The sequence below is a fragment of the Ceratina calcarata genome, unplaced genomic scaffold (genome assembly GCF_001652005.2).
Source record: "Ceratina calcarata isolate Rehan_Ccalc_2016 unplaced genomic scaffold, ASM165200v1 scaffold92.2, whole genome shotgun sequence".
In the NCBI taxonomy this organism is placed as follows: Eukaryota; Metazoa; Arthropoda; class Insecta; order Hymenoptera; family Apidae; genus Ceratina; species Ceratina calcarata.
The window spans coordinates 863,335-890,649 of record NW_017180576.1 but is presented as its reverse complement, the minus strand read 5'-3'; the positions used below and the strand labels follow the sequence as shown (position 1 = coordinate 890,649).

Sequence of the window (27,315 nt, the reverse complement as noted above, 5' to 3'; positions counted from 1 at the left end):
CGCGTGATTCGTGGATCGCTCGAACCGACTCGTACCGCCAGGAATATTAAAGTAATTAGAGAGAAACGAGGGACAACGGGGAACGCGAATAAATAGATTAGAATATCAATACCCTCTGCCTTATTCTCGTTTCTACCCGATCACCGTGTTGGTTCATTGACTACGGTGGATCGTTCGTCATCCAGGCAAGATCCATGTATAGCACGAACCAATCAAATCAGATTTAGTCATCTACCAAAAGTGAGAACGGTTCTACGTCTTATTTTGCATTGCTTCGGTTCTTCGAGACCGGAATCGGAACGTCATTAATATTAAAACAGATTCGTATCGAGGATCGATTTATCTTACTTACTAGTTTTTTCAGCCGCGTCACCTTCGCCGCGGAATTTAGATCGAGCGTCGCGGAGCAGAGGATAATTACAGTACCGCGAACGTAACGCAAATAAAGCGAAATGTTTAACGTAACTAGAGAGCCGAGAGTGCTATTAAAATTATACGTTGTATACAGGCTGAACCACGAATCGTGATCAGTAGAGATTACTTTATCCAAAAGTTTGAAGATGATCTTGAAACATCTTGGAGAAAAAAGAGCTGACAAAAGATTTGCTATAATCACGTGAAAGCTCTCTTGGAACCATGCTATACCTGATAAGATCATTTACGATCGGACAGTTAAATAACAGAATAATCTCTACTGATCACGATTCGTGGTTCACCCTGTATGTTTCTCTCGTCGATGGAATATTTATGAGAACGTGAATTAAAACGTTCCGCGGATCGATCTTTGATTTGTCATTTTTTTTTTTTTTGCTTACGCTTTGTCACGATACTGCGTTACACGTCGCGTGAGCGTGTTATTTAAATTAAAACGTGCGGCAATTATTTTTTAACGAACTGTGTAAGAAACGAAACTGATCGTAGTCGTACGACTTCTAATTTAAATTCTAACAGATATTCGTTTACCTCGTGCAAACTAGTGTTTGCTTTTAAGAAACGTTGAAACACGTGACGTGTACCTGCAGTCTCGTATCGCAAACTGAATATTGACGTATACGAGAATTTACGACTGGACGTACGATGAAAATCGATGAACGATCGAAACGATAAAAAGTGTTTGGAGGTATCGCGAAACGATTCGAAGATACTAATAATTTATTTGTTAGAAACGGGTAGCAACCCGGATACGTGGCCGCGAGTCGAACCTACCAATTGTTAGAAGTGCTCGTTCCACACGAGCCTCGAGTCTTATCTTTATTTACGTTCTTTGCCTGTATATTGTTATCCCGCTCGCATACAGTCTGCATTGTTTGCTTTTATTCATGATGCGATTTTAAGGAATCTATCTCCTTTGAATGAGTACCTATGACTATAGCTATATACCTATGACTGAGCTCGATCTCGATCAGTTGTCTCATACGTGTATCCGGACACTAATTGTATGTATATTCGACACGTAGTATTCTGACCGAAAATAAAGACAGACAAGTATGCATCGCCGTTAATGGCACATGGCGGGTGATGTGTACGTGCAGGCAATATGCAATGAGTTGCATCGATGCCAGAAACGTAAAGGTGAAAAACTCTTATTTTTAACAAGCGGAGATTTGTAAAACACAGAAGCTTCGGATGTGTAGGCAATGAAATCGGTCGAAATCGCGTAAGATTTGGTGTAATAGGATGGATCAGTTTTGCATTAGTGATCGAGGGCGACGCGTTTAGAAAGAATTATTATTTTCGACCAACGGTCTCCCTGTCTTTCTTTTTCCGTTCTGTGAAACGGAGATTAACATCAGAATTACCAAACCAGTCATTTTGACTTATCGTGAGTTATGGTGTTTGGAGAAATGCATATATGTATAAAAAGAAGTCGGTAGCATGTGTTAAAAAGACGAACGATCATCCATTAGTTTCATAAGTACTAGTGACAACTAATAAGGCGACAAATAATAGAAGATTGGAAATAGTAGAACGTTGGCTATCGAAATTCGAGTCTCGTGTCAATCATTTTTCTACCGTCAAATATTTGCTCGCCTTTATTGAAAGCTCTCCTCCATCGAGGAAGAAGAACGAACAGCTTTGCACCGGCGAAGCCTAATCGCAATATTGCATGTTTCACGGTTTCGTACGTGGGAATGTAAATTCGAACCAAAAATCGATGACTCTGCGCAGGAGTTTTTTCTGCATCTCTCGCTGGACGCGAGTATCAGGTCGATGCAAGCATAATTTGCACGCCTACTTTAGTTATCGCTACGTAGAAAATTTATTCCTGCATCGAGTAATAGATGGGTGTTGTTTGGGGTTAAAAAATTTCTCGTCCATTCGGCCGGTCAGTCGGTCGGTCGGTCGCCGGTCGGTCGGTCAGATAGACGGTAGGAAAATCGTGTCGGTTTCCACGAGTCGACCGAGAACGTATCTCGCGACGCCGATCGGTCGTATCGATTATTCCGCGTAGAAACGGGGCTACGAACTACAGCGTCTCGCTTTGAATAATGCAGGCGAATAAAAGGCGAGACTAATCTGCCGCATACGTTTTACTTGATTTTACGACTTCCAACGATCGATGCATCGTTGTTTATGACCGCTTAACGCAAAAATCGACTCTCCTTTGCCCGCAGAATCTCATTTCCTTTTTATTATTATTTATTAAGTATATCTTCGAAGTTACGTATCACCGTACTTGCGATCAAACATTTTTAACGTTTCGTACGGTGTGAAACTACTTTCGGATGTGAATCGTTCGTCCGGTCCTCGACCTCGTCCGTCTCGACGCGACGAATTACCGACATAATTTTTAGCCCGACGTTCCGCTCTGCAAATTCGTTTGTCGCTTCAGTGTAACGCGGACTCGCTCGATTGAAAAATGTGACGTCCCGAACTCCCTTCCCCATTTCCAACGCTTATCGCGCGCAGATCGAGTCAGCGATCTTCGATACGCGAATGCGGCCTGGCGAGACGATCCTAACTTCTCTCTGCGGCGATAAGTTACGGTCAACGGATCGGTGACGATCTCGAAAAGTTCGTGACGGGGATGAGTCTCTCGAGAGCGAAGGACTTGAGTTCGATTGATAGTCCGTTCGCTCTTTTCGACAATATTGAATAACTTCGATCTTCCGTTTTACGGGCCTACATAGTTAACTAACCTTAGGAAAAAGGACTTTAAAGCGTTCAGCTTTTCAGTGCGAGTAGTCCCACGTGAGATGGTAGCCTCGTATTTCGTCAAGTCCACGTCGTGCGGGACGTTCAAGGCGTCCGTCTCTTTAACGTTTGGAGGCAACGTAGCGAGCGCGAACGTCAGATAATCCAGCAGCGGGCTTCCCAACGAAACGACTCGAAGATATTAAATAAGAAACATCTGTACCGTGCCAAAGAGGCTTGCCTCGAAAGATTTTATCGTAATCAGTTCGAAAGGAGTGCTGTATCAGAAATTGAAAAATTCGTGGTCGACGACGTTGACGCGTAATAAAAAAGGAGAAGAGGGGTGGGAAAGCCTGAAAGATGCCGAAGCGACGATGACGGCGCGGGGGTAGATACATATATTTCTCTCGAGCCTCGTGGCAGGAAAAAGGATGAGAGAAAAGAAGGAGGCGGTGGAGGACTCGGTAGTCGGGAGAGCAGCCGACGTCCACACGTGTCTGCCCTTTCTGCGTCGCGCCACGTACCTGTTCCTGCGTCCCCGATCCCGACGCTCGGCTCGGCTCGTCTCGGCCGCGTAGCGCAATCTCCAATTGGTCGTCCCATGACGCGACGGCATCGGTGTTCCTCATTCGCGTACTCGCGTACACGGGCACGGATGGAATCCGTCGGAGGGCGCATGTCTGACCGACGACGACGGCTAGGAGGGCGCGAGCGAAAGAGGGTAGCGCGAGGGTTAGAGGGAGAGGACAGCCCAGCGTCGACCCCCACTTTGACTCTCGCGGCATCCGCCAACGCCGAGCCCTGGTCACTGGTCCGACCAGTCTACCCTGTCGCCCAGCGTATGGCGTAACTCGTTCCTCGTTCTCGTTCCGTTTTCTTCCACGATCGACGACCCCCTGTGAACAACGACGACCACGACGGCGAAAATCTCGTTCCCGCTCGTCGGGAAGACGAACGCGCTTCCGGTTCCGAGCGCAGCGCGACCGCGTACACGCGTCGTCGTTTCTCTTTCGACTCGACCACGCGCTCGGGCCGTCGTTCGTTCCCGTCGTTCGTAAAAGGTCGCGTACTACCGACCGAGCGTCGTTGCACGTCGAACGCGGAACACGAGGGTGGCCGGCGGCTGCTATCTCTCGGACAGCGGCAACAGGGTGATCGCGCGGATCCGTCGATCGATTCGTTTCTTCCGTGATTTGAATCGCGCGCGCGCCTGTATTCTTTTTTCGCGGGACGGAACTCTTCCGCGCGCGAGTTCGACGTCGAGCGACGCAAGGACGTCGACAAGCCGATGAACCGTGAACGTTCGAGAAAACGAAACGATGTTCGCCGTCCCATGGAATTCGATGTGATCTCGATCAGACGGAACGTCGCTCCATCGCCGCCGAGGAATTAAATTATGTGCCCGGTGGAAAGCTAGTCGGCTACCGATCGATGCCACTGCTCACTAAAGAGGAGAGAGTCACGACGCGCGAGCGAGGGATCGAAGACGTCTGAAGGAACGAGACGAGAGAGAAGGAGAGAGAGAGAGGCGAAGAACTCGTCGACGAAGCCGTTCGACGACCTCGAGCGCGTCGAGATTCGCCGAGGTCGTCGACGGTTCCTAGCGGACGCGCGACCTTTGGCTTCGAGACAAACACCGCGTTGCGCCGCCAATTTTTGACTCGTCCGTGCGAATCGCGGTCGAAGTTCGTCAGCGTCACAGAAATTTCCGCGACGAAAGAAACGGAGGATAAAAATTCGATCGAATTCTCCGGTGGAGGTTTCACGTTTCTAAAATGTACCCATCGCTGTAATTGAATTCGAGGGTTCGCGATAGGAGAGTCAGAAAAATCGCTACGGACGATGATGTTTGATCGTCATCGTCGTGCCTGACTGAAAATTTGTCAAATATGCTTGCAACCAGATTTCTTACCAAGTGTCCGTCGATCGCGGTCGATTTCGTTTTTCCGTTGTCAGCCTTTCGGTGAATTAAGAATTGAGACCGAAAGCTAAATTAATTGATTTCGACGAACAAGGTAAAACGTGCGTAGGAAGCGAGAAAAGAAAGAGAGAGAGTCGTTTACGCGGCGTCTTTGGTGTGCGATGAAATTACGGCAAGACGATTAAGAGCCTTGGACCGAAGATCGTCTTTTCGTCCTCGACGAAGGAGCGTTTAATTCGAGATGCTTAGCGCGATCGTCGCTCGCCGTTGAGGAGAAAATTCCGTCGGCCAGGAGAACGAGCTCGAATCGCAAACACTGGCTTCGATCGAGGACGTCGTGTCGCGTCGTTTCCACGTGCCCGTCGGACGCGTCCCGGATCGGAATGTAATTTTAGCGAACAGATATCTCTCTCTCCCCCGACACCGTCGAAGGGTGTACCACGCGCGACCACGACCTTGCGTCTCGTGTCTCGCGCCGGCCACCATGGACATTAATTAATCGACCGTTCTTCGTTCCTCCACGGGTTCGAGGCTGCAGTGACTTTATAACGTTCGCGGACGCTCTCCAACGAGTACCAGTGAAATTCCAATTCTCCCGGGTAAAGTGAATGGTGAACGTCGACGATAATCGTCGACGACGAGACATATCAAACAGAAATTGTAACGAAACCGATTGCGAGGTAAAGAACGACGGAGGAAACGATTCTACGTATGAATTTCGTGCTCGACCGACCGAAGAACAAGTGCGAGTAAACACGTGTAACGAGGAGGAGTACATCGGTCGATCACGTGGGAACGATCAGCGACCAGTGAAAAGGAAAGAAGAAGAGGATCTCGGTGGATCACGATTCTCGCTTATGATGGGCTGCAGACCGGCGGCTAAGTCGACGGTGGCGGAAGGGTGCGGTCGGTGGCAGCTCGAGGCTGGTTCCTCGCTTACCGAGATCATCGAGAGTCGGACGATCGTCGTTCGTAAACGAAGCTCGAGTCCCGCTCTTCGGGGTGCGAACGACGAGGAGGAGGAAGAGGAGCAGGAGGTCGAGGAGGAAGAGGAAGATCTGGTCCGGCTCGTGCGACCGGTGTCGTCGCCGCTGTTCCCGCTCGACGACCAGTCGAGTCTCGGCAGATAGCTGCCAAGCGATAATGCAGAGACTGCGCTCGACCTTCAAGAGGTCGCGCACCCCGACGGGAGCGGAGATGAAGTCGCAATCGAGCCTCGAGGTGCCGAAGCAGGTCAGGTCGGCCTCGTTCGACGAGATCCAGCTCGAGGCGAAGCGGCAGGACGACACGAAGGACATCAGATCCGCGAGGACCACTTCCTCCTCGTCGTCGTCCTGTTCACCAGCGAGGTCTCAGGAGTCGTCGCGCGGCAGACGCGCGTCCACGCTCCGAGTACCGCAGCTGCAGAGCGATCGCAGATCGAAGAGCTTCGACGTCTGCGAGAGGAGCTACGGATCCTCGTCCAGCCAGCAGTCCCTGGTAGGCATACGACGCCCCGAGACGCCGACAATACAGGTCTCCGGGTGTTACCACTGTGCCTGCGTTGAGGAATACAAGAATCTACGCGCGAGGGACGAGGACGATGGCTCGTCGAGGGACGAGCTCGACGACGAGCCGGACAACGACTTCACGTCGGAGGACGAGGATGAAGAAGAGGAAGAAGAGGACGAGAGCGCCGACGTGATCGACAGAAGCGAAGGTAGTCCCGAGATCAGAGTTACGTTGACGACGTTCGCTGAAAAAGATCTGTACGTTTCTCAAACGAGCCCCGAGCCCGAATCGGAACCGGGACCGGAGTCCTCGACGATTGTCCCGGAAGTGACGCGCGAACAACCGGCCGACGTCAGCTGTCTCAGCGACGTCAACAGCGGCCTGTTTCCCGAGAGACAGCGCAGAAGATCTCTCGCGTCCCCGAAACTCGCTCGACAAGAGGCTCTGACCTCGGACCCCGTTGACCTGCCGACGGTAGTCGGTTCGACGGAGGACGACGATGACGACGACGATGACAATGACGATGCAAATCGCACAGGGAAAGCCCAGTTCGTCGTCAGAGATATATTTCTGACCGTCCCGGAGCTGAAGAGGGACCGAGCCGCGTCCGTCGACTCTTGCTTCAACAACAAGAACGGTCACGGCGAAGACGTCGACTCGTTGGCCGTCCCTCAGCAGAGCATACGATCGAAAAGCGTCGACATCGTCCTACCCACCGAGGCGCAGACGAGATACACGGCTCTGCTGCCAAGCACCGAGGCTCGACCTTCGAGAGGGTGGGTACGTCTGGTGAACGGAACGATTCTCTGCTTCCGAATACTTTTGATGTTCCGTTGTGCAACCAGCTTTCCAATTTCCCGTCGACGTTGTTGATCCGAACTTGGATGTACTCGCTCGGTCCATTCCGTCGATCGAGTATCCTCTCGTAACGCCGCGACGTTTTTTATACGAAAATAGCCGTCCATCGAGCGGGCGAGAATCGAATTGACGAGATCGTGAAAATCTCGAGTGTTTTCCTAGAATTAATCGGCTCTCGATCTTTTCGTACTAACGTTTGTTTACTCTGCTCGTTGCCGTCGCTGAAACACGTCGAAAACGATCGACGAGCGACGACCGATCGATGCACGTTCGGACGCGAGCAGTCGACGCGCTCGTCGCGGACGGATCACCGATGCGAATCGGTAGCCTTCAATTCCCGTTCGATTCAACATCGTCGACGTAATTCTCTTTTCGTTCGTGTTTGCTGCTCGTTCATTTATTTTCCTGTTTTTTCTTCTTTTGTTTGGTTTCTATGTGCTTTCCCCGTTCGTACGCGTTTGTTTCGCTCGTTCTCGTCGCGACGCGCCGAATTGCGGTCGCTGCCGGCGTTGGTAACGACGATGCACGGAAGCGAGCAACGACGGTTGACATACTTGCTATTCGAGGATGCGAACGTTGTTCGACCACGTTAAATTAAGCGTCCGGGGGCACCAACATTTTCAGAGAGAAGTGTCTCGATATGTAGCTGTGCGCCAGGCATCAAATCGAGAATAATATAAAATCGGATTAGAGAGTGTAGAAGAAAGGAGATAATATGACAAAATAAAAATGGAAAACATCCCCGAACCAAAGAAAGAGGATAAACAATAATTGCAGTTAAATAGATGGATCCACTTGAGAGCTACGCCGTATGTTTGTTTAAATAATAATGTATTACCATTTCACTAACTACTATTTGCAAAGCTTTCACCAATTACGATTTACGAAAACCCGATAGGCAACGAGGAACTAAAATTGGGAACATGAGAATTGCACAGGTTAGTGATCGCGGTTTGCTGCTCATTCTATCAGGCACGAATTTTGAGCACGCATGTTTGCGTCAGCGTCTAGGTGGACAAAAACGCTCCAAAAACTAGGAGGAATATGTGAAGGATTATAATTGATGAAATTTTGCAATTAATTATTCATTGTCTTTCAATTTGCGTATGGGGGAGGGATTTATAATAATCGTGATGTGCCGTTGGTACATAATGTAATAAATTCATTAAATCGTGGTATTCTAGCATTGGGATTGATCTTGTTTTTTCGTATATTGGTATCAACTCAATATTATTAAAATTTTTTACTCCCCCGATATAGTAGTAAATGCAGAGTTTTAAACTATGAAAGCTCATTCATTGATGTTTTATAGAACACTTTATATGGTTCAGTTCTCAAAAATCGCATCCAATATATTTTTAACCTGTTTACCCTTTTTCCGTTAGTAAAAAATAAAATAAAAATCATTACCTGAGCAAATATTAATAATAGAACATAAAGGTCTCATAAAATTTTACTGTATGATGTACGCCGTATTCGTTTGAAACTCTCAAAGTGGGAATTAAGACTCTTTCAAAATAAGAATTTGTATCATTCTATTAACCGGCCAATTTTCTTTTTATAAAATCATTCTAACTTTAGATATATTTAGTCACAATTTCCTTTAAAATGAAAGGATAACGTAGAAATGTAAATATTAAAATAGCTAGCTTGGTTTTGTAGAAAACTGATTTGAGCACTTTCAAAATAAATGGCTTTTTATAAACTCTTTAAATTTCATTCACTAACGCTGATTAAACAATGTTATAAAATATACAAAAGTTTTTATAAATTTTAATACAATTCTATATGATTCTGTCGTGGTGCTCCTTTTTACGAATCTGCTCCTTATACGTAATCGAATTCTCTCATCGTTCCTAAGAGTGGAACGAGATGCAAAGACGGCAAGGGTAATATTCCCAACGCGTCGTAGGTTTCTTTCTCGTTGCGATACGCGCGTACGTGGGCAGAAGGCAATTTAGTTTTACCCGGCGCTACGCGTTTATGGTCTCGATACCGGAGTATAGGCGTGTCTCTTTTACTTAGTGCCGTTGCTCGGACTTTTCTATTTCGGGAAGATTGAGACGCCGATAATAATAATTCGAGAGCGAGAGAGAAGTTGATTAGAACTGAGACGCGTCTAATCGAACCGTACCTACCCGACATCGCGGTCGCGTCAGGCTCCTGAAACGTCGCACGTTCGCGGCGACTTTGTCCTTCGCGGCCGTGGAAGCCGAACCTAGTCGGATAACCAGAGTCTTAACGTTACCTTACAAGTTCTCCAAGGGAACGATTCGCGGTTACGTCGCGTTCGGATAAACGCGTGCCGAAGAATTCAATTTCCGAGATCGCGGCGGATGCGATCGTAATTGGTCGTTTCGAGGTTGTCAGGAACGTCAGGTCGCCGTTGTACGAAATATCGTTCGACGCGAGACGAATTTTATTTAGCCGGTACGGAAGGAGGACGAACCAACTAATCCTCGTTATTTTCTTTCGCGATAAATCTGCCCGCTAGATTGTTTGCCCAAGTAAATTCGCATGGTCGCTATAAATCGTTCGACCCTTTCATTGTGCGGGAAGTGAAACATACGTACGTGGCATTGTGCGCATAATGTAATTCGTACAAACGAATGACCCATTTATCGCGTCGTCGATGATAAATTCAGATTGTATCGGGCATCACGATGTATACGTTTTCTTATAATTATGCTTTTAATAACGATGGAACCGTTGATAGAGCTAGAAACGTCCATCCTTATTCCTTTTAGAAGAGCAGCAGAATATTATAAGACAATTTTCTTTTTTACGAGCGGTGGCTTTCAGGGATCGTTTTAAATAAGATGGGGAATCCTGACGGTACAAAGATTTTGCTCCTACTCATCTTGTCGTGCAATTCTATTTCCATGGGAAGAGAAATTACATGGAAAATTCTGTGCTCTCGATAACGAGGATTCAAGTGATGCGAGTCGACCGTGCGTGGTATTACATGCGCAAAATAGAATTTCAGGATCAAATCATAACTTCTAAGCTAATTAATTTTCGGCTTAAATACTTTAATACTCTTTAAAAGAGAATAAATTCATTTCGTGATCGGGACGGCAGCTGCAATTTTGATCACGACGCATTTAGAATCGTGTTTGACCTGCGTGTCATCGGTTAAATACCGCTTTATCGTCGGTCGCCACTTTTTTTCTCTCCCTTGTCAAACGCGAAACAAGGTTTACAAGTTAACGAGTTTCTAATGGCTCCATAAGAAGTCGATTCGGCTCTGGACGTAATCGAATCACGGCCAATGGGCAATCGTATCGAAATCAATCTCTCCCGGCGCGGCGCGGTCCGACGTTCCCGTTCCGCGAACCGGAGATTGAATTTCGTCTACAGTCTAGACCCACGGTCTATTCTAAACTCTCTGTACCGCGGAAGCTTCGTCGTTCGATAAGTATAAGAATTTTCGATTTAAATTGACAACAATTGATTGAGCCAGTGTCCTTCGTTCTGATATATTTTATAATGATCCAATTTTTTAATTTGTGGGAGGCAACGAATAATGTGCACACGATCATTGCAAAGAGTTACAATGGGACAATTTCTGACAGGCATAGGTGGCATACAGATACTTCGATGGAAATTATAAGAAAAGAGTATGAGGCGCGTACAGAATAAAGTAAATATTATCAAAACGTGGCAAATGTTCATACTTGGAAAAGAGCGTTCGAACGCAACAGACTGGAGAGAGAGACGCTTTCATTTTTTATTAGCTTTTATCGTCTGAACTTTTTTCTGTTTTACCGCACGAAAACGATGTCAATTTGTCGTCGACGTAAAAGCCGTAAAGGGGGAGGGACATTGTTTATCGTTAACGAGAGCGCACGTTCGGCAACGAGGGAGCATATTTTAAGGGTTTTCATGCAATTTTCACTTTCACTCGACTCGCAATTAATATAACTTTCCCGTTTTCCTGCAGCCGATGCTCACGTTAGAGCGTTAGGGCAAATGCTCTCGTCCGTGATTTGTTTCGGCTCGCAGAACATTCAAATTCGATCGTCGCTTTCTCCGTTTCTTCCCCTACGGGATTGGTACTCGATTCGAAGATAATTGAAGCGCGAGTCAATCGCGATTGCTATCGATGGTTCGTGGAAGCATTACGGGTTTATCTCCCGCATCGCGCACCGTAATTAACGGTGGATTAATTACCTACGGATAATAATTCATTACTCGTACCCATCGACTGGGCGTGTTTCGAGCATAAATTATTCACACGGTCATCTTAACACTAGATCCACCAAAGGGGGTCAAAATGACTCTTATAATCATTATTCATTTTCAGTAAATTTTAACGTAAATTAACGTAAATTAAAACGTAAAAATTGCTGTGCTCTTTCCTTGAATGACTTATTAATTTGAAAAGCAATTCGTTGTTACCTCTTCGGTAGAAGTAGTCAATCGCCGGTAGCTTTAGTGTTAAAAATCGATCGGTACGACACCGGTGACATTCCAAATAATTATTATTCAATGCTGATTTCGAGCGGTATTTTCCTTAAAGGTCGTATGAAATAAGGCGAGTTGTTCGCGACGGAACGTTCGACTTCGGTTTAGTGAAAGGAGAGATTGGCTGAACAAGACAAACAGCGATAACCGCGGAATCGAGGTTTGAATATTGAGAGATCTCGAAGGAGTCGTGGACTGAGCGTGGTCGGCCGGTCCACGGTCTATCGATAAATGAAATTTTCAGGGTTCGGTATTACCGCCGCGCATACACTCTCCGTGGGGACGTTCGTAAATCTTTAACCACCGTGCAATGCGTTCATTATTAATCAACTAATTCTACACACAGCGCGCCCGTCCCGTGGCCTGCTCCCTCCATCTCGCGTCCCTCGCGTACACGCATTTACAATTTATTCCCGGGCATCGGTACTCCCGGTATAATCTCTTCCGCTCTTTGCTCGTTCACGCGACACATAATTGGCTCTCCCATCTTCTATGTGCACGCTTACACATTTTTCATTACCTGCGAACAATTCACAATTCACTAATTGATGAACTTATTGGGACGTTTCCTGCTGTACACATATTTATAAAGTTTTAATAATATGACGATATTAGTTTGCGTAATCGAGTAAACGAATGCCTTCATCATCGTCGTTAATTATTACGGGAACAGCTGGTTGATGGATCGAGTGGATTCTGCTCTTGGCACAGCGTGTAACCAGTTCCTAATTGGTAGTTCGCAGCGACCGAACATAGCTTCTACGATACCTATTACCGTATTGGCGTGTACTCTATCCTGCGATCATGCTTCAACAACGTCCGAATTAGAATCCATACGACGACGATACCGACAAACATAAGACAGTGTAATGTACGAGGTGGCAGACTGATGGATTTGACCAAGTCACGACTTACTCATTATCATTCTCTATTATTTAATGATTTTATATCTTTTTATTTTAAACATGATTCGGAATCTGTTCGCCCTGGGAAGTGCATTATGCGTATTGACGCAGCGGTAGAAGCTGTATCGCAGAGTGGAGATATTAAAATGCAGCCAGTAGTTTCCCTGTTTGAATAATTGATCTTTCATTAGAATAGAAAAACTGAGCGCTGAATATCATGTACTCATAGCCATTTTAACCCTTTGAACTCGATTTATCTTCAATGCCGTTTCGTATTGTCAGGGATACTCTATAATCGACAAAAAATATAATAAGCAACATTGAAAATGAACCAATCATGACTTTCCGAAACCCTTCGGTTTTTCAGTGTCGCGTGTAAGAAATTCTCTGCCGCGTCGATGTCGAATGTTCGTAGATGTTCCTCTTTCGTACTATTCCTCATACGTACATAGATATACCTAGTGGCTGGTATCAGAACGATTCGATATGTACTGGGGAAGAGCCGCGTAACGTCATTTCGCGTTCCCTTTTTCCGTATCGCGTTTGACCCAGATACCCGTCAATTTCCACGGACTAATTACGCGGAAAGCTCGGCCCGACGCGAGTCTCGCCCGCCTGGCTTACGCGGCCTAAAATTTTTATACGGTCGTCGGAAGGGAGGACGAAGGTCCGAGGTGACTCGGGTCGTTCGAGTTTCATACCGCGTCGAGCTCCGACCGAGGTCACTTCACTTTTTTATGCCGTTTAATCCATTTATATAAGGTCGCCTCGGCTCATGAAGCTGTTAGCGAGCATCGACGCGTCGTTAAATTACGATATCTCGAATCGCAATAAGAGTATATACAACGTCTTCCATTTGACATTATTAAAATAAATGCGGGTCATCTCGTTCGGAACACTTGTTAACGTTATGTAATTCTTATGATCGAAGCTGGTGTCGTGTACTATGGAAAGACGAGCAGAATGAGAGGGACGATGTAATGTCGTTTTAAAAATTCATGAAAATTACGCTTTGGCAACATGGGGCAGAGGAGTCGCTCTTCGTTATTATTTTTTAATTACTATTCTTGGGGAAGGCTGGAAAATACAGTCCCTTTGAGAGCAATTGTAATTTCCAGTAGAACGACATCATTGCTTTGGTACTCGTTTGTACGAGCGCCGTTAATTTCGTTCGACTACCTTCGTTAATTTTACAAAGATCCACGACGAATTTTTACGAGAGTTTATCTCAGCGAGTTTCGCAAAATCTCCACGAGACTCTCTTTCCGCGTTATGTAAAGCAGTTGTGCTTCCACCCTTCAAATTGTTACTGTATAGTATAAAAGTGCAATGGTACTTGAAATTGCCACGATAATTCAAATGCATTTTAAATTGTTACATAGACTAATGCGTTTGCGTTCTCGACGATGACCAGAGAATTGAAAGTAAGTAGGTGCCTGCCTTCTTTTCTAACGATTAAACAAATTCAGTGTATATTCAGTGTATAACTATCGTTTGACGAGTTCTGTTCGTCGACGCGATGAACGATCGATCGTTTTTGTTAAACGAGAGCTTCGCACGATTTCTGTTCGGTATGTACGATGACGATTGACGAGAAATAATAACAAGCGGACTACAGATCTTTATTAAAAATAAAACGTTTGCGGCGTCAATTTGAAAACTGGATAGAAATTCGTATTGGCCTTTAAATGTTGTAACATGCTTATACTTTTCATCTTCTTTTCGATGTATTTTAAGTTACATTTTATACAATCTTTTTATTGATGATTTTATATAAATTAAATATTATGACACTCTTTTACTTTTGATTTTCTTCTCGACGTGTCTTAAGCCATATTTTGTACGATTTTTTTATTGATGCATCAAATCCGCAATCTGGTAGTACCTAAATGTGTGAGAGGAAGCATGATTTACGATTGAAATCAGGATGACGCAGTGTATTTGCGATCCGACTTAACAAAAATCGTTGATATTGTACGTATTTACAGCATGACGAGAACGAGCTTGGTGTCGTTACGTATCGTGTAACCGTTACGTTGTTGTGCTTCGTGAATCGGTGTCTCAGGGCCACGGCAAGTTGCTCGGTTTTGGTTGATTCCTCGGATGTGCAAAATATATTTGAGCAAATAAGAGAGAGCCGTTACGCTCGTCTCTATTCGAGTAACGCGCATTGTTCCGAGCTCTAATGGAATTTCTGTAGATCGCAGAGGAATCAACGTCAACTGCAACGGCGTGCCGGGCCGATGTCGAAGCGTCACTCTGTAATCGAGAGTCTCGCGTTTTCAGAGGGAGAGAGGAGGGCGGAACGAGTGGCGGTCATCGCGAGCCCCGATCGACGCCCGACTGGGGTCCTACCGCGCTCAATGGAGAACATCTTTGGGTACCGACCTCGGCTTCCGGTGAATTCTGTTACGTCAACGACTGTTCGGTAAGCGTTTCTTTCACTTGCTACTCGTTCAACTCAATGAGGTCACATTTAAAATCCTACATACCTGACCGAGAGATCGGGCACTATTTCCAAACTCAGCTTGATTATCACAAAAATCAGTAAATCCCCTCAAACGAAGAATTGTAATTATTTACGCAGATCTTTCTGTACAATTTCTATGTCACGGAAAAGAACGCTCATTTTGAGTTATTGCGATTCGACGAATAATAAATAAAGGGCGGCACGCGAGGTGTTCCCGACGAGAGAGCACTTTTCAAAGAGCATTCCCACGGCACGGAACGGTGCGCGTATGTGCGACCGCGCGGTTCGTTTAAACTCTCTCTTGCTCCGCTACTGGAATTGTTATTTCGCTCGGGGACGCAAAGAGAAAAAGTTTCCTACGAATCGTTTTATTTCGTTCCGTTCCCAATGTTCTTAATGGTTCCCAATTGTTTTGGTGCATTATGGCTCGCTGGGCGTATCCACGTTACTCTCGCGAAAACGGTTACCCGATACTACCTAGCCGCGCTATAAAAATGGGTGAAATTACGGAATAAAACGTGCGATGGTACTCACTCGGAAATTGGAAACTCGAAAACATTTATTACGAAAGTTACCTCGGCGTTGATACACTTGTACAAACAACTTCTCTTTGCTCCGATCTCCTGCGAATTAGCTATTTTCAATCGAAACACTTCCGTCCGCAAACAAATATTCGCGTTTCGCGTAGGCGTACGCAGTTTCATAATTGTTTTCTTAGGAGAAGAAAAATCATCTCGAGTTTGCATTCTCATCTATTATTATAGTGTAGGTAAAACCAAAACCTACATTAATTTGGAACTGAAAACGTCAAACGAAAAAGAATTCCGACTGATGAATTATTTCCATTTATTCCGGCTTTAAAGATGCCACTTCGTGAAACCAACGACTTCGAGATGTGACATACATCTACATTAAAAATCGATATTAGTAAAAGAATCAAGAGCGGAACAGAGTATTTCATTTTAGGCGAGGATATCAGGGAAACCTGTCGTAGATACACGTCACCGAGTAGCGAGGACGCTATTTTTCACGATGGGACGCGGGGTCGCGTTTTTCTACGTGCTACGTCGGTCGTATCTCCGGGAAGCGTGCTCCACCCGAACATTTTCTGCTTTCGCCTTTATTTCAACGTTTTATTTTTACGATTATTCGTCTTCGGTACGTCGTTACATCCCCTTTTTACGCTGCCGAGGTAAAGGTCAGAAACGAAACCCTCGCGATCTCTAACGAGCCCGGTCCGCCGCGAACGAACGTCGTTTCACTCGAAATTATTATCTCTAATTACTCCCGCGTCCAGAAAGTCTTTCAGTTTGTACAATTAGCAAGAATCTTTAAAACGATCAAAGTATTTGCATAGAAATTAGGAATTCAGCTTTTTTATATATTCCGCACTGTCACAGGATATATTTACTTCTAAAATAAAAAATATTATGAACAATGAAAATGTAGCTCTATTTCTACTGGGCGTATATTTTGCACACTTCTCTATTGTAAGAAATGTCTCATGTCTACTTGTACACTTTCTCAGCGAATACTTTGTATACTTCTATATGAGACGATGAGAGCCTTAATGACGTAAGTCACTTTTCAGCCAAGATGAGATTCGCACTACGAATGCTAACACGTCTATAGAAAACGTGAAGCCTTAATTCATCTACCCTACAAGGTGTCATCACGTAGTAGGCATGTTAACAAAACAGCGTATCTTTCGACTCCGAAAAGTGAATTAGATCGCTATGAATTTAGTGACTCGAGTTAACAAGAGATGCCAGTAAGACAGTATAATTCTTTACGGCCACGTTTGTTCGCCGATTAAGTTAAATAACAAGAACGAGCTTCGGAGATTATCGCGCGTTCACCGAGCTCGATGTTCATGAAGTTAATCGGTTAACTTATGTTTCGTTTAATTTCGAGATCGCCCTATCCTAGACGCAAACACGGTAATATGAATTTCGACGTCGTCTTTACGCCGGAACTATAAACTACGCAACGCAGCATCCGCTACCCGCGGCAACGCCGACAAGAAACACTGTTACAACTGCCTAGCCAAGTTCCTCCGCTCGTATCGCTCCTATGACGTATCATGTTCCGTGTATATGCCTCGGGGTTAGTACCGTGCACGGGATAGCGCATTGTCGAGTACCCGCTTCCGCAAATTCACCTTTGCTCTAGGCCGGCCAGCTCGCTTTAATCTATTCTACTCGATGCCTGCGAGCGTCGAGCTTACGCGTACGTAAGCTCAAAGTATCAATTATTATTATTATCATATAATTATAATCACCCGTGGGACGAATGCATTTACGCGTATAATTATTCGAGCATCGACTCAACGATTTTAATTCCTCCCTCGCACGACTGGAATTAGCGTAACGGACATTTTCTTAACGCGGCCGTAACACCGGCGAACGGCCAGCAGTAAAACGAGGGGAAACGATGGAACGCGGAACAGCGATGAAACGGGGAGCGTAATTAACATCCGGGGATCTTCGGCCCGTAACATCTTCCGTGGCCCTGAATTAAGCTGTAATTAAAAGCCCAACAAATATGTATGAAAGAATCGCAGCGGGCGGTCGGATGCAGCTGCGAGTAAATCTTTCGATAAAATACCCGGTACGAGACTGCGTGATGTCGTCCTCTACGCTGCACTCTGGCAAACGGAGAAAGGATGCTGGTGCCGCGTTAAAAGTAGCAAAGTACCCGTCCGAAAAGTAATTAAAAGCTGTTTTAACACCTTTCCTTTTTTTCGCACCGGACTTTCGACGAAAATGAAAACGAGAGAGAACAGAACCGACCATTCTCGCAATTTTCGTTTCATCCTTTCTCTCTTCTCTCTTTTCGTTCTAATTGTTAATCCCATGAAGTACTTACGTAGGATTTATACCACCCCTGGCGCAAACTTTTCGGTTAATACGTTTCGTATGTAACAAAGAGTTAGGTAAACGAAGCGTGCAAGGTTTCAATGTTTAAAATGCTACTGCTGTTTTGAAAACATGGTGTATTAAAAATCTTTTCTTATTTAAACAATCATTTTCTGCTTTGTGGTGTTGCATTGTCATCCAGTTCTGAGCTACGTTTAAAGTTTCAGGTCCGTTGTGGTTCAGGTTGTAGCTCATCGAGAAGTTAGTTTAAAATCAATTGCAGTACCGAACAGATTAAGAATGCGAGCCACTAAAAATGTAATAACAAACGTGAGACGTCAGTATAAATAGATTAGATTACTCAAAATGTGCTTCAGGAAATATGTACAATTTTGCATAAAAAGCGTTCGAATCTTTGTTCGTGTTTATAATAAATGTTCATTAAATTGCGCTTATTAAAGTTTGCAAGTATACGTACGTTGTAAATATAAACGATCGGACACGACGGTTCATCCTGCGATTTTTCTATCCACGCTGTCTCGGCTCTGTATTTGATCTTTCATTTCCGAAAAGATATTCTTGATTCGCCAACGTTCGCAAGCGTGTAAGGATATTATTAATTATCTGGCTTATCTCTTGAAAACTCTCTCGGTGTATCCATCGTCCGAGTCAATTACTAGGAACAAACATCCTCGCGGCTACCGGCGGCGGAGCGCGAACCGTCCGACAAAGCGATTACATGGGCTGATAAGACCGGTTACGAGTACGACGCGGAAGATCGTCAGCCGCATAAGAACACATTCAAACGCCAGTTAATTTCCCGTTTCACTACACACGACCGTCGCATTTCGATACTGTCCTTCTCGCAGAAAATACAAAGCAGAGCGTACAAAGCTTCGACTACTAGCCTCCATGTAACAACCAATTACGATATTTGTTCTGAAAAAACATGCAATAAGCACTATTTTAATACTATGTACATTTCTTTCTGCAAGCGCGATTCCAATGCATAACAGTTAATTGAATAAAAAAAGTTCTTAATACGCCACGTTTTTAAAACTGGCTAAATAGTAAGTATGAAATAATTATAAAATACTTATAAAACGTTCGGCGCACTATTTATGCATCAATTATCTATTGCATGCGTTCCACGTTTTTCGTTTCAAATCTTACAAGTGTTTTATTAGTATATTGTACACCAAGGGTTGTAGATAGCGAGTTAACAAAATTTGTACCGAACAGACAGACGAGAAAGCGAGCTAATAAAGACATAGTAAAATCTGCGGTCTAATTATAATACAGGAAAGAAAAGACAGTCGCAAAATGGAATAGGTTCATACGAGCAGATGGTTTTGATTGTCGGAGAGGTATAATGGAAGTAAATAGTTGATCGTTAGAAAAGGAGGTCGCCTCGCAGGAGAATTCCTTTTACTTTTACGAGCGACTCGTACCTCTTACGAGTCGAATCGTGCGTTTTATCGCGTGCGTACGTACCATTAGCTAGAATCTTTCTCGTCCGGATCTGAAAACAGTTCCAGCCGGGGAAGTAAATTTCTCCTTTGCTCGTTACTCTCGCGATACATCGGAAATAGTAGGTCAAAGATACGAAAAGGACGCGATCTCACGGAATAATCCCGTTTTCAAAAGAACCGGCTCGAAATAACAAGGGCTGTGATGCTGTGTCAGAAATGTCAAATGCTGTGATTAAACATTTTTAATTATGTCTCGTGTTTCGGGCCAACACAATTTGTTGGGCAACTTCGTATGTCGGATAAAAAATCAACGGTGTACAGGGTGGTCCGACATTATTATTATATTGATTTTCGTCATCATTATTATACGGAGCAAAGAGTGTCTAGTATAGTATATAATGTTGCATGCTTTCGAGACAGGCATGTTCTGATGGCAAGTTGTTTTGTACGTAGGCGCGTAGTAGAAATATGAAGATCGTCAACATGTTTTTAAGGTTGCATGAGCCGTAAGATCTCTACTAAAAAGTTTAAGACGTGTAATAAAAAGCTGTGCTTAATATTTGAAGCAACGAACTTTTAGAAAAAATGATAATTACGGAGGATTAAGGTTTATAAAATTATGCGACCGCATAATTTTTAATATTCTAATACATAGTTCTGTCATTTTTTTATTGGACTTTACGTGACTTGCAGCTGTCTACATGTCCCATAATTTTTACTTTTGGGAATCCTATTATCGGATCACACTATCGAAGAACCACTGACTGGACAAAAGTAAGCAATTGTCAAGAAAAACATCGAGATAAACGCTGGTCATTTTCATTAAAGCTCGCTGGGTCCGCGAGTTTGTACCACAGTAGACGTCGCTCGACGATGCGATTCCGAATTTCGTACCGCATGAGCCGGTTGCGAAAATATTTGCCGCGTTGGACGTCGACGCGGAAAATTACTACCCCTGTCGCACAAGCCCCGACCCAGAACCCTCCGGCTCGCCGTTCCTCCGTAATCGAGACTGGGCCGATAATTTTCTTTTTATACCCGAGCAAAGCGTTTTTGTAGATTGCCAATTTTCGTTGTTAACGCACACCGAACTTACTTTACCGTCTACCCTCGATACTGTACACGGTGCACGCGTGTACGTGTGTACCTGTGGCTATTTGCTCGATGCACCGTCTGATCGCTGTCTCTCTTAAAATTGGTCTCGTTTATCGGAAAACATTAAATGCGTTGCGTTTAATAACGTCCCGACCGATTCGATGAAATAACTCGCGCGCGTATGAATCAAAAAAACCTATTCAATTTTTCTTCCCATGTCGCGAATTTTTCGCTTATTAAAATGAACGGAGTTTGCCGACGATTCGGAACAAAAATAATAACTTTTAAACTAATCAATTTTCGAATAAAAGACTTTCAGTTATATATGATACAATTAGTAATGGGTATCCACGAACCCTCCAGTCATGACTTTCACACTAAATATGAATGACACTGGTCAAAATGATAGGTAAAAACATTTGCACTCGTCGGAATACTCATCGGCGCACCCGAGGTTCGGCTTAAGTTTTTAATTTTGTAATTACGTAACTCGCGACACCTCGAGTCTCGAGGCAAGGTTTCAATGTTTATTTTCGTTAGCCGCGCGAAAATAGACGTCGCGCGTACGTTCCGAGAACTCGATTAATACGCTATAATTGATTCGATAGAGAAGAAAATCAATGAATCGCATTAAGTTAATGAGATAACGCGTTTCAATGAAGTCGAGGAGTCAAAGAACTCGAACCGAGCCCCAAGCCGCCAAGTCCAGGCGAATCGAACACCGTGCGACCATAAGACTTATTAAACTTTAAATCGTGACGGCAATTTATTAATTGCGCCCGTGCTATTATTACGCGTGCGGCACATAGAGTATGCGGGAACGTGAGCGAAAATAGCAAACGTCGTCGTAGGTAACTTCGCTTGGAAAAACTCGGGTTTCCTTCGGATTCGCGCAAATATCAAGGAGGTGGGAGTCCTTTCAGATATTTTAGTCAAATTAAACGCGACTTCACGACGCTTCTTATCCATAAAAACCTAAGAATGATAACTAATTCGAATTCGTTTGGTGATTGAAAATATCATTGTCACTTATCTTCTCTTTTATTATTATCGTTGTTATTACTTTGTTAACCAGCATAAACTCTTCAGAATATACAGAGAAAAACAAAAGAAAAAAATAACTAATTTAATTAAAAATAAGGTCTATGTTAAATTTAGACATAAGGGATAAAAAGAAATGAACAAATTTTAATTAAAGGGAGGAATGACGAGGAGCTAAATTAATGCTTTGAACGAAAGTTACCGTGAATGGTATGGAGGACGGACGTGAAATATTCCGAGAGAAAAGGAATACGCGGGAATAGTTTAAAAATAACGGTAAGCGCTGTAAATTAGATGAAAAGATTTGGAACGGTAACGTTGTCGTAACGACCTTACGATACGTCAGCGGAGGTAATTACCGCTAATTGCGTTTAGTGGATCGAGTCCGTCGGGATTAAGTTTCGTAATGGAAAGAAGATCCTGTTCTCTGTTTTCCTCGACACCGGAGGAAGAGAAAAAAAAAGAAGAACGAAAGAACCCCGGGTTGCGTAAGCGAATTTATAGCGTCGGCAACGAAACAACGTTTCTTCGACCAGCGAGATAAACGTCCACGCTCGGAAGTAAACCGTTTCTTCGTTTGAAACTCGCGTCGGACGGGAAGCGAAAGGGGGAGGAGGAAAGAAGTCGCGTGCACTCTTGACCCGTGGCGTAGTTTCAACTTTAAACTCGAGTTTCACGGAAATATTCTACCGCCACGGTGCATGACGCTCGAATGAAAAAAAAAATCGTACCAAAAGTGCATCGATCTTTGTAACAGACGTCGGTGTTCACGTTTTAATGAGAGATCGGTACGTTCGTTAAAAGTTATAAATAGACTGCGGATTTTCATACTAAATGTAATATTTATAACACTGGTTTAAAAAATGTATTTTAATTTCCAGTCTTCCAGTCCTTTAAGTTTCCAGTTGGAGTCTAGTTATTATTTATTTATTACACGGGTTAAAAATACCTTTTTAATTATATACTAGTTATAAGTAATACATTGGTTGTTGGCTATGTCTAAATCTACCAACGGGGATTAAAATTACTCATTTGACGTTTTTTATAATCATCATTCATCTTCAGTACATTTTGTTTTCTAAAATTTTGTACGACTTTTTCTAAAATGTGCAAATAACTAATTGCGTAAAACAGTTTTCATTTTCTCCCTCATGGAACGTACATAGGTTAAAAGCGTAATTATTTTGAAAATTATTGTTATCAGTTTATTATTGAATTTTCACTCATAGAAACGTAAAAATTGCTATGTCCTTTGTTATGACTTATTAATTTGATGAACAAGTCATTTTGACCCCTTTGGTAGACGTAGTAGGTAGGATCAGTCAATTGCGGGTAGTCTTTGTGTTAAAGGGGAAGCTTGAATTTGCCTCGCTACTCGCTGCGAGAATTCCGTGGATATAAATTAAATTTGAATTTGGCTAGACCATCCGGTATACCAGACTCATGAAATAATGCGATCATCGGCAATTCAGGCGAATATAATACGATCTACGATTCGATGTATTTCACTCGAGAAATTTTAGATTCTAATTGATTTCGAATACGTCCGATACAATTTGTACGAACGCCCAATTTTAACACTAGATAGAATAATATAGGTATGGTTTTCTCCGACGAATAATGTCGCCGGGACCAAAAACGATACGAACGCTGATACGTCTCGACGTCGGTGCCACGTTTTGACATAGACTCGAAGGTATAAAGGATAGGCCTATTCGTTTAGGTTTAGGCCGATACGATATCTGTAGACCTGCGTCCGCTATTCTATCTCGTATTTTACTCGGTACCGAACGATCGGCTTCGCGATACCTAATAATAACCTCGTGACCTTTACTCGATAATCGTATCGGAAAGGAAAAGCATTCGTCCGTACGAAAACCATCCTTTTCCAAACCTAAGATTTTTCAACAAAGTATACCACTTTATGTACGTATCGTTACATAATTACTTTACATGGAAATTAAGTATCTACGAATAATTGTTGCCGAATCGTTTCATTCTTCCGGTAGCATCTAATCGAACAAAAAATAAGTTCGGTACAGAACGAGATAGGAGTCGAACTTGGAGAGGAATATTACATATCTACGGTACGTGCATACGTATGTTCCATGTAGCAGCGCATACGGTAGAACTTCGTCGGAAACGAGATCCAAATTATAGAACGTGAAACCCAGAATCGAAATTGACGCTACCGTGACGAGCGAATTTGAGTACGTACCTATTGTGCAGACACGTATACATAATATACATGCGTAGTACATATATGTATGCAGTCACGTATGAAACTTATTCTCTCCCAATTCGGTATTGTTGCGTCCCGACTCGGATCCTTCTAAAAATCGATATACATACGTGCACATTTATTTTCGTCGAACCGTATCGGTATTACGCCCCGGCGGCACTCCATCGGCGCATCGTTCAATGGACGAAAATAAAACGTTCCAACTGTCAAATGTTACAATTTATCTATCGTCAAATATTATTAAACGTATAAGCAACAGCTATTCGCGTTAATTACTTTTGATGTACATAGTACAAAATTACTTGAAACATCATATTTATCGCCATTAGTATCGGCGGCTTTTAATAGAACTTGTTTTTAAACGTTTGAGGTGATCTTTCAAGCTCCGTTGTTCTTTATGTACGCGATTCTTTTAAGAACAACAACGGTTTTCGATATTCCGTATAACGGAATAACGTTAGAGCGTTGGCGTAAACGAATCGGATACGGTGGCTGCGGAAAGCTGTTACTCTCAATTAACCGGCAAATTAAATGTTGATATTAAACGTTTGGCAACCCGTCGCTTACGCAAAATGTAATCGCCGGTTCGTTGTGAGCTAATGACGAGCTATCGACGTTAATTTAATTCGAATCGCGTATTGATGCAACTGCGATTCTGGGAGTTCGCAGTTCTACGAGAACCAGCTTTTACAACTAAACTATCCAGAGTAGATATAACGCGTAACGATAACAACGCAGAAATTTGCGGTTGGGAAATTTGCACGTGACGTTAAACGGACAGAAAATACGAATTGTTTACGTCGACCTGTGCAACAAAAAAAAATTACGCTTTATCTTGTTGGCAAACGTCAAAGGAAAAAATACGTGTTGTCGTTCTACTAAATTTCGTTTGCCCGAACAAATTTCATAAAACATTTCTAGCTCGAAATGTACGGATCTGTGAATTTTTTAAGGATCTTCGAATCTTTCCTATCTTTTCGGAGCTTTTAACCAATTTACGATTAGACTGCCGGATTTCGTCTGTTCGTAAAAATTGACGAATTGCTTATTGCATTAAAGATTTTTTTTTTATAACTGAAGAAAGGACGGTAGAAAATTGAAACTCGAAAATGGTTTTCGTTTCATCAATATCTGATGGATTTAGCTAAGTTATGGGAATCGAAGATAACCGGATCCGGGTTTTCGATGCGGGTATGCGGTCGGTGCGCGACGGTGACAGGTGTCTGCGCGTTGGAAAGGTACTCGTATACGGGAAAACGATCCGATCGCTTTCGACGGCTGTCGTTGGAACGTGGTAACGCCTCCCCACGCGATCAGTTAATTGCGATTTTCCGCACGAATCGACGAGCACCAATTTCTAAGCGATAAATAAATCTCGCAGGCTCACGGGCCGTCGACGCTCAACGCAGGCCGCAGCTTTCCCGGAGGAATCCGAGCATCGCCTCGCCTCACGGCTCTAACGAAGATTGATTCCGTCGCTGCCGCCGCCGGCTTCCGACTTTGATGAATCGGCGCTCGTTCGTCCGCCGAGTTTTCCATTTAAGTTTCCCACTGATCGCGATCTCGTCTTCTTTCGCGTTTAAAGGACGGGACGGAACGAAGATCCGTGATCGCAATCGACGTCTATTCGTTCGCATGATCGATGGACGTCGCGATACGACGCTCGTATCGCATCTTCGCATCGTATCATTGTTGCACGCGTACTCGTGTACACGTTTGTCTTTCTGAATTCGAACCTCTGGCTTTAATTTGAGTTTAACCAGAGTCCGTGCAGGGGAACTTGAAATATAAGAATTTTCCTTCGTCCCGACTAAACAGATAGATTTAAGAAAAATTCAGTCTGAGACAAACTGGAAGCAAGTTTTTCTTTTAGCAAGCTTCTAACTAGGGATGGGATCAAATTCGACCTTTTCGAAGGAGTAAGATTCGAGTATACTCTCATGTATTACTTTCATTTAGTACTTGTGAAAGGTTCGAAACTACAGGTTCGACTGTACTTAGGAGTTCTGTTTCTATTTTCCGAAATACTTATAGAGAGGTCGCGTTCAATCAATCATAGTTCGAACCCATTTGCGAGGTACTGACCTACTTTTAATTATGATTTTAATTCGACTTTTAGTTAAGATTCATTTGCATCGCGACCTACTTCAAGTATTGCTGCACAAATTATTCCACTCTGCCGTACATCATATCCACTCTTTCCATCTAGGAAAATTTAATTTTTATGGAATTTCTCCACGTCAAGGTTTTCTGGATGTCTCTGTACTGTTCAGTAGTTTATATACATGTACATATATGTACATATATTCGTACCTTGCTATCTACATCTACTGTCTTTACTCGTTTTCTCGTCGTCCTCTCTTAGTTTCGTTTCGAGGCTTGCTTCCACATCTGACTTCCTCAGCATGTTTCCTTGGCTCGCTTTCTCAGCATGCATAATCATAAGTACGTCTTTTATTCCACTGCTCTATCCTTTAGGTTGGTCGTTTTTCTTAAATGGGCATTTCGTCTCGGGAAAAATGTTCTCACATTCCATCGTACAACTATAACGAAAACCGCCAAGCATCCAATTAGAATGGAATTGCTCTTACTTGGACTCCACGTCGGATACGATTTACGAACGAACAGACGGCGTACCGACGCGTAGAGTAGGTTTACGCTTTATAACTTTGAACAGAGGTAATACGAGAAGGACAAACAACAGAGGAGAGACGAAGCGACGGAGCGAAATTTACTCGCGAATACCCTCGATCGACGAACTGATCCAATTTAATCGGGAAACACTCCGGGAGTGTCACATCGAAAACGATTACTCCGAAGCCGATATGTATCTCTTTCTCCAGAAATTATCTCCTCGAATCTCGACCAATTAATAGATTTTTCATACAGTACGAACTATACCTCGTCTATCGTCCTTAGTAGATCTCCGAACTGATACATTTATACAAACATTTTATCTGCAGAACATATAAAAAGTGCGATGTATCGATACAAACAGTGTATTAAAAGATGAGTACACATCGCAATGTTTAAAAGATTAGCTTTGAAATTGATTAAAACAAGAGGAATGACCATCTAGAAACCTTTTTTTTTAAATCGACACTATGAATATTTCATTTTGCAAAAGGGTCTAGTAATAAATGAGACAAAACGTTGTCCGCAGATAGAAAAGAAACTTTTGGGGCAACATAATATAAAGGTTGCACAATCTCTCTCTCTCTCTCTCTCCCTCTGACATTCTAGAGCAGTGATTCTCAACCCTTTTTTCGTCACGGTACACTTTAAACAATTTAAAAATTTGGCAGCTCACTAACAATAAGATAAATTAAAAGAATTTTATTTGGTTTATTAATTGATGTA

The 27,315-nt window shown here is 43.5% G+C and overlaps 1 protein-coding gene across 3 annotated transcripts in view; it reads left to right on the top strand.

Moving 5' to 3' along the window:
* Positions 1 to 27,315, top strand: part of rdgA (retinal degeneration A) — a 61,458-nt gene that overhangs the window by 11,212 nt on the left and 22,931 nt on the right. The window contains exons 1-2 of one of the 3 annotated variants that reach the window (XM_018035612.2): positions 2,688 to 7,323; positions 15,064 to 15,205. In XM_018035612.2, coding sequence (XP_017891101.1) covers positions 6,200 to 7,323; positions 15,064 to 15,205 — 1,266 coding nt within the window. In that variant the 5' untranslated portion in view covers positions 2,688 to 6,199. Of the gene's footprint in view, positions 1 to 2,687; positions 7,324 to 15,063; positions 15,206 to 27,315 lie in introns of those variants that run through there. The other 2 variants (XM_018035610.2, XM_026819050.1) reach the window with 2 other exon arrangements.